The following is an 8556-nucleotide window of genomic DNA, read 5'->3' as shown; positions in this document are numbered from 1 at the left end:
GTAAGTTATTTTCGTTAAGTATACTTCCACCTTTCTTTTTTTTTTTTTTTTTTTTTTGCCCTAACATATTATACTTAATTCAAATATTTTTCCTCTCTCTCATCCTCTAAGACCCCCACTTTTGTCTTGCTTGGAATGCCCTCCTTCCTTCTCTTGTTTGCTTGGAAACTCTTTCTTATCCTCCAAGACCCAGCTGAAATAGCCCCTTCTCTTGAGTTTCCCTGAGTCCTTAGAGGACAATTAGTCACTCCCCACTCTTCGCTGCTGCAGCAGTTTGACCTTAACTCTATTAAAACACTTATCACATGGCATTATAACATATTTGTTAAGTTTTAACTGGTCTATCACCCCCATCATGAGCTCTTCACAGGCCCAAGTTTTATTTATCTTTTTACCTCTAGGCCAGCACGATGCTCAGACATTGTCAGTGCTCAGTACACTTCTGAATGAGTGTTTATGACTAGCTCCTATTTATTGAGCACTTATTATGTGCCAGGCACTATGGTACATGTTTCACATTTATTTTTTATTTATGCCTCAGAACTATGCTTTAAGGGTGGGTGGCAATATGTGCATTTTGTTTGTTTGTTTGTTTTTCGAGATGGGAGTCTCACTGTATTGCCTAGGCTGGAATGCAGTGGTGCAATCTCAGATCACTGCAACCTCTGCCTTCTGGGTTCAAACGATTCCCTGCCTTAGCCTCCTGAGTAACTGGGATTACAGGTGTGCACCACAACGCCCAGCTAATTTTTGTGTGCTTAGTAGAGACAGAGTTTCGTTATGTTGGCCGAGCTGGTCTTGAACTCCTGACTTCAGGTGATCCACCCACCTCAGTTTCCCAGAGTGCTGGGATTACAGGCATGAGCCACTGTGCCTGGCCAATATGTGGATTTTATAGATGAGGAAACAGGCTTCTTGGGCTTAAACAGTTTGCCCAGTCACCCAGCTAGTGAGTGGAAGAACTGGAATCTAAAACCAGACCTGTCTAATTTCAACACCTGTACTATTAACTGCTCTGTGCTGTTGAGGATAGTGGTGATTCAGATTTGGTTTGTCCTCTTTCTACAGCACTGATCAGGAGGAGGAAGATGCGTGCATGGCGAGGCTTTGCGTCCGTTGCGCTGAGTGCCTGGTAAGTGCATGCTGTTCCTTCTGCTCACTGTTGATGTCTCACTTTCCTGCTTATCTAAGAGGATCCATCCTATGCCTTCAGAGGCAGCAGAGGATATGCAGATAGGTCCAAGCAAGGTATGAGCCAGCATCTTCCCTCAAAGCATTTTGGAATCAGGGGACCCCTACCAATTCTAACCATGATTTTGTTTCCTGTCTCATGGGCATAGAGTGGTAGTCTTAGGTTAGGGAAAGGGGGCCGTGTAGAGTAGTTTCTGCAGACTGACAGAAAATCCCAAAACAGGAGTGTCCTATGCCACTGAATTCATACTAGGAGACTGACTTGCTGGACCTGACCCTGAATTTAACTTTTCCACTGAGCCGTAGTATTTTTCAGGGAGTTAGAGTGATATAACCTTTTAGGTAACTTGATGTCTTTTATCAGTAAGAAATATCACACTGGAAAGTCCAAGTTTTGATTTGAATGTCAAAAGGTTGTCATCGCTCCTGCTTTGGGTACTTGGTGTGACTGATGACAGGATCAGATATTCCAATTAGGAGGCTCGAGTGTCTGTCCTAGGATCCTAGCGGGAGGGAAGACTGTCTGATGTGGTGCAGTTGAAACCAGATCACAAGGAACTTCTGATCTCATATGATACATACCTGTCATTGCCACCTGTGTACTTCTTGCTAAGTTCAGACTTGGCTCCATGATTGATTGCAGTGTTTTCTGTTTCTCTTTCTCTCATGCACTTGAGTATTGTAGGAGAGATGAGAGAAAGGTCGGTAATGCCAGGTATTAGATAAAATGGAATCTAACACCAGCCTCCAAGGTTGGTATTAGGTCCTTAACTTTGAGAACACAAAATAAGTTAAAATTCATGCAATTATTATCCACATTTCAGACCTTAATCCATTCAACAGTGATTTGTTGAACATCTGTCACGTGCCATGTGTGCTGTTCTAGGTGCTTAGGAAATGGCCGGGAACAAAACTGACAAAAATTCCTGCCCTCAGAGAACCGAATGTTCTCTGCCTGGAAAACTCTTTCTTATCCTCTAAAACTCTGCTGAAATGTCACCTCTTGAATTAGGGTACAAATACTCACAAAGTTTTAAAAAATAAGTAAAATATATCGTAGATGAGATGGTATATATACAGTATATGAAGAAAAAAAGCAGAAAAGGGGGATGGGATGGCTGGATAGGGGTATGATGTTAAATAGGTTAGGGACAACCTCAGTGAGAAGATATTCAAGCAAACACCTAAGAGAAGCAAGCCATATGGCTGTTGCCAGGGAGCATTTCAGGCAGAAGAAATGACAGGTGCAAAGGCTCTGAAGAGGGGCCATGATTGGCGTGTTCTTTGAGTAGCAAGGGGGCAGTATGGCAGGAATGAAGACAGCAAGGCAAAGAATAGTAGTTCTTGACATCAGAGAAGTAATGCAGCAGCTAGATCTTACAGAACTTTATAGATGATTGTAATGACCTGGACTTCTACTCAGTGAAGTGGAATCCATTGGAGGGTTCGGGAAGAGAAGCACTCTCAACTGATGTCTGTTTAAAAAATATGACTCTGGTTTTTGTCTTGAGAGTGGTTGGTAAGGAACAATGACAGAATCAGAGAGTCCAGTTAGAAGGCATTTGCATTAATCCAGATAGCTGAAGATGCTGGTAGTTTGGACCAGGGTGATGGTGGTGGAAGAGGTGAGAAGTGGTTGTATTTTGATTATAGTTTGAAGGTAAAGCCAGAAGGATTTACTGCTTTTACATTTATGTATGAAAAAATGAGGGGACTCAAGGATAATTCCAAGATTCTTGACTTAAGCAACTGGTAGAATAGAGTTACCATTTGCTAATATGTGGAAGTCTGTGGGTGAATCAGATTTTAGGAGGAAGATCGGAAGCTGGGTTTGGACATATTAAGTTTGAAATACTTATTAAACTTCTAAGTGGAGATGTGGAGTAGGCAGTTGTGGGTGTGGAGTTCAAAAGAGAGGTTTAGACAAGAAATATAGATTTAGGAGCCATTAGCAGACAGTGAGTGATAGAGACGTTTCCTCCAGGGAAATGAGTGTAGATAGGGAAGGGTCAAAGGACAGAGCCTGGAGCCCTCCAAGATTTCTTGGATGGGGTGATGAAGAGGAATTATTAGTAAAGAGATTTTGGTATCCTGGGAGTCAAGTGAAGAAGTGTTTCTAGGAAAAGAGAGTGATTAACTGTGTCATTTGCTGTGGAGTCAGGTGAAGTAAAATAAGAGCTGATAATTGATTATTGGATGATTTGGGAATATGGAGGTCATTGGTGACCTCGGCAAAAGGAGCTTCAGTGGAATGGTGGGAAGGAAAACCTGTCTGGGGTGGGGTCAAGAACGATTGCAGACAAATACATTGGAGACAGTGGGTATAAAGAACTCTTCCAAGGAATTTTACTGTGAAGGAACGCAGAGAGACAGGCATTACATAGAGGGTGTTGTCATGGGTGGCTTTTCTTTTTAAGATGGGAGAAATTGAACACGTTTGTATGCAGATGGGAATTGTGTAGTAGAGAAGGAAAAATTGGTGCTGCAAGAGAGAGAGGAGAGGATTGTTGGGGTAATGCTAGGATCTGGTGCATACATGGAGATGTTGACCTTAGATAAAGGCAGGGAGAGTGCATAAGAACAATAGGGAAGGCCACATAGATGGGTCAGGATGCAGATGAGTGGCCACATATGATGGAGCTTATGGAAATTCCCTACTGACTGCTTCTTCCCAATGATGGGAGAAAGCAGGCCTGTCAGCTGAGAATGATGGGAAGAGGAGGTGTTGGAAGTTTGGGGAAAGAGGGAAGGGTATGAAATAGTCATGAAGGAGAATGAATAGACCAGAGAAATGTGGTATGCCAGATAATACTAATGGCCCACTTGAAGTCAGAAGTAATGAACATGAGTTTGGACAATAATAATGGTAGCAGGAGCTAGTCTTGAATGAGTGCTTACAAAGTGCCAGGCACAGTGCTAAGTAATTTACATATATTATCTCATTCAATTCTCGTAACAGTTCTATGAGGTGTATTTTTATTATCCCATTTTACAGATGAGGAAACTGAGGCTTAGAGAAGTTGATAACTTTATCCAAGGTCACACAGCCAGCAAGAGGTGAACTCAGTGGTAGATTGATACCTAGTCTAAACTCCTAACCACAGATTTGCACATTTCTGCAAGAGAGTGAGGAAAGGATTGCTGGGGTGATTCCACTGATGCTTGTAGTGTTAAGAAAATGTGCCTGTGTGTGGAGGTTTTAAAAAATATTCACCAAGGGAAAGGAAACCACTAGGGCTTCAGAGCAGAAATTAGCCCCATAGACACCAATTATATTGAGGTCCTGTGAAACTCCATGGGAACTTAGGTGTATTCAGTCAGTGGCATTTCACTGTGATTGTTTCCCAAGCCAGGTTCCATTTGGTCTTTGCCTAAATTCCGATTGTGGAATTGTGTTTCACATCTACTGATTTTCTCCCTCCAGGATTCAGACTATGAAGAGACATATTGATGAAAGTCTGCATGTCATAAGAAGAGTCACCTAATAACAGGAAACATCCCATTCCACTGGCAGCTACGGCCTGTCAGAGAAGTGGAGCTGGCCTGGACCACAGTGGTGGACAATCCTGGAGATCATCAGTAAAGACTTTAGGAACCGCTTATTTATTGAATAAATGTTTTGTTGTATTTATAAACTGTTCAAGAACTCTCATAAGAGACTCATGACTTCCCCTTTCAAGAAATTATGCTGTAATTGAATGAAGAAATTCTTTTCCTAATCAAAAAGATACTTTATGGTTCATCTTTGCTCTGGAATGTATTACGTTTTCCTCCAGCTGTTCGAAGGAGAAGCCTGCATGTATGCCACACCGCTGACGCCAAAACCACTTTCTAAATGAAGTGGAGCTTGTGGCTTCCTGATTTGTCACCAGACAAAATATTTGCTTGGGATGGTATTCTTTGATTTTTGCTCCATGTACACTGTCAGCTGTGAGTAGTATAGGGCATATACTCATTGTTTTAATGACCTCAACCTCAGTTGTTTTTGGATAACTTAGAGTGTATACTCTTAGTTTCCTTAAAGTTGCCAGGATCAAATCATTGGTTTGCTTTGACTGGGTTTTTAAAGTATTAAATACAATGTCATCAATTTACAATTAAGGAAGGGAATAGCGAGGTAGAATAATTATTTTCTTTAGTCTTGCTGGTACAATTTGGGCCAAGGAGTCTTTTATAGCTACTACTTTTCTTCTTGACTTTTCAAGTCAGAGGCAAGAAAAATTCTTTACAGGTTTTTAGTAGGGGCTTATAGAGTATTTTAGGAGTTCTTTGCAATTACAACATGTTTCACTTGTATTGTTTTTCAAAACTTTGTTGATTTCTAAAATGTGCCAACTCTGAGTAAACTATGAGTACTTGCAAGCTGTTTTTACATAATATTTGAGATGAGGAAGTGAGATTGTGTATAGCGTAGTTCTCCTTTCTGTTCTCTCGGTGCCTTATAACAGCTTACTCCATTCTGCTATAACAGCTCATTTCAAAGTTTAATTTACATGGGACTTTTTATAAGCCATTAAGGCATATGGATAGCATATCAGTAAAGATGGACAGTGCATATATAAATAGTCCTCTGTAATAGTGATCGGGTTCACTTCTCAATTACGGGAGACAAAAATTATCCCCTCGCTGGTCTCTATTCTTTGAACAGGTTGATCCCTTTTCATGGTTTTCATTAGGTGGTTCAGGAAGTTTCCATATTACAGCATTTTAGAGTGTATATGTTAGTTTAAAAACCACTTTTCTCTCTCAATCTCTCTCTCTTTTTTTTTTGCCAAGATCTAATTTAAAACGTGGGTTGTTAGATCTGTCTCTTAGATTTGGCCTGGTTTCTACTATTAATCTGGTCCACAGATTAGCAAATCCGTTTAGTTGGAGGATATTGTGATTTGACTTTGGTCACGCGAGGAAGTAGGAGAGGCGAAGACAGGACCAGCCGTTGACATTTCCAGTGGTTAAACCTCACAGTACTTTGGGCTGCTTGTTAACTTATGTGGTTGTCACAGGCCAATCTAATGTGACCATTTCTGACACCTCAACAGTGAGAGGAAAGCAACTGGAGCAATGAGAATAAATAATTCAAATCTCTCAGAGATTTGAAGATAGAGATCTAATTGTAAGGGGAACTTTCTTGTGTGTCCTCATTTCTCCGAGAAAGAGATAATGTCACAGGAACTCACTGAAAGCCGCATCCCATTAAATGAGGAACCAGTTTTGGCTGGGCCTTCTTGTAAAGCCCTTGCAGGTGTGTTGTGAAGATCACTGCAGGGTAGTGTGTTTGTAGACTGACACCTAGTCTAAACTTGAGGTAGTTGGTGCTCTATGAATACTCAGTCATGTTATTTTGTAGCCTTAATCATGACTTGAACTAGTCCCTTCCTTTTTAAATGACTGAACAATAGAGTCCTTCGTGGTAAGTGAGTATGTTGACAATTTAGTTTACTTAATTTAGTTGACTTCATGGGTTTGTAGTCACATCCCAGTCATTGGCTGCTATCATTTTCCTTCTTTATCCCTTATTTTGAGATTTGAGTTACAGCCTTTTATTCTTCAAAGGGTCCCAAAGCAGTGTACAGACACCTGTCTTCTTTAAGGATGAAAGGAAGATAAAGTGGTTTACTGTTTACTTGTTTGTTTCACCTGTTGTTGAATAACTTCTAAGGTGCTATTCGCTCTCTTTGCTACTCCACGGGCTCTTATCATACCCCTGGAAACCAGCTTCTTTTAGAAAGGGAACTTAGTTCAGAAGGGATTAGAAATCTTTCAGAATTTTTCTTTAGCTGCTGAAGTTTTTACTCGTGGTTACATTATCTGGAGTTTTATGCATTAAGCTCTTAATTCTATTACAAAATGTGAACTTGTCAATTGCTTTGTGTTTTCCATGTGACCTGCTACTTCAGGCTACTTGGAGAACATCTTAGTCCTCTGCAGCTCCTGAACTCAGCACTGGTGCTTCAGGAGAGAAGGTAGCATGTCTTTGTTAAAAACAAAACGGAACAAAACAAAATGACCCTTCTGGAGGCCACATCCTGAATATGAACGTTCTACTAAGTCACTCAGTTATGGTTCTAAAGGGAAACTGTAAGAAGACCATAAGGAGTGGGCCAAGACTATTATTTAATTGCACAACTTGAAACTTCGCTGCCAGAAGAAGCAGCTCCATTCCTGTGACTCCAGTGTTGGGCTGTTAACTGCCGCACCTCATTGCCTTTTTGTTTTTGTTTTTTTGTAGGAGAGTAGGCACTGTTGGGGCATATGCACAGATATTGTAACTCTTGGTATCTTTACTGCATCATAGTTAATAAACTTCTTTGCATCCTTTGGCTACCTTTTTGTGTGTGGATATCTACATATAAGGTGGGAGTTGTCATGTGAAAGAGACAGGGGTTTGTGGTGTTAAGAGAAACTTGAACTGAATTAAATTTAAAAGAGTTTAATTGAGCACAGAATGATTTATGAATCGGGCAGTCCCCTGAGCCACAGTAGGCTCAGAGACTCCAGCGCAGCCATGTGGTAGGAGATTTATGGACAGAAAAAAGGAAAGTGATGTATGGAAAACAGAAGTGAGACACAGAAATAGCCGGATTGGTTACAGCTCGGTGTTTGCCTTATTTGAACCGTTTGAACCATTGGCTGTCTTCGATTGGCCAAACTCCATGATTGACGCAAGAGTAGACTACAGTCTGTATGCTATTCCATTTAGTTTACAGTTCATAATGTACAGAAAAACCTTTAGGCCAAACTTAAAATATGTAAGGAGGCAGCTTTAGGCTAAGCCTGATTTAACAGTGGTTTCCAGCATCATGTAACCACTCTTATGTCTGGGCTGTACCCCAGCAAGAACCTGCAGAGATTCCGTGGTGTGCTGGAACCAGCTCACATAGCAAGAGCTGATTACAGGCTGAGTATCCCTAATCTGAAAATACAAAACCTGAAATACTCCAAAATCTGAAACTTTTAGTGCCAACACGATGCTCCAAAGAAATGGTTATTGGAGGATTTTGAATTTTCAGATTAGGGATGTTCAACTGGTATATTTTTGGCAAATATTCTAAAACCTGAAAAAAATATGAAATCTGAAACACTTCTTCTCCCAAGCATGTTGGATAAGGGATACTCCACCCATATTAAATTTTTAGGAATTTTGCAAGCCAGTTGGTAGCTTGAAATAGGCCATGATGGGGATATTTATGCCGTGGAGATTGCTGGCTGTCCAGCACATCAGTTCTCAAGGACCACGTAGCATAGTACTTGGGAGCAAACATTCAACAGCTTTTCAGATGATACAGGACAAGTTCCATAAGATGAGTCTGCCCATGCCTAGGTCAAGATTGAAGATGTGTACATTGAAAACACCTATTTTGAAGT

The 8556-nt window shown here is 40.8% G+C and overlaps 1 protein-coding gene across 2 annotated transcripts in view; it reads left to right on the top strand.

The window, feature by feature from the left end:
• The window catches only part of MPZL3 (myelin protein zero like 3), a 25123-nt gene extending 17608 nt beyond the window's left edge, over positions 1-7515 (top strand). Inside the window, exons 5-6 of one of the 2 annotated variants that reach the window (XM_017523412.2) lie at positions 1069-1132; positions 4616-7515. In XM_017523412.2, coding sequence (XP_017378901.1) covers positions 1069-1132; positions 4616-4642 — 91 coding nt within the window. In that variant the 3' untranslated portion in view covers positions 4643-7515. Of the gene's footprint in view, positions 1-1068; positions 1133-4615 lie in introns of those variants that run through there. The other variant, XR_001823503.2, reaches the window with a different exon arrangement.
• Positions 7516-8556: the final 1041 nt, after the last annotated feature.

This window comes from Cebus imitator, unplaced genomic scaffold (assembly GCF_001604975.1).
Source record: "Cebus imitator isolate Cc_AM_T3 unplaced genomic scaffold, Cebus_imitator-1.0 Scaffold28, whole genome shotgun sequence".
NCBI classification, from domain to species: Eukaryota; Metazoa; Chordata; class Mammalia; order Primates; family Cebidae; genus Cebus; species Cebus imitator.
The sequence above is the reverse complement of the archived record's forward strand: the minus strand, read 5'-3'. Positions and strand labels throughout refer to the sequence as shown.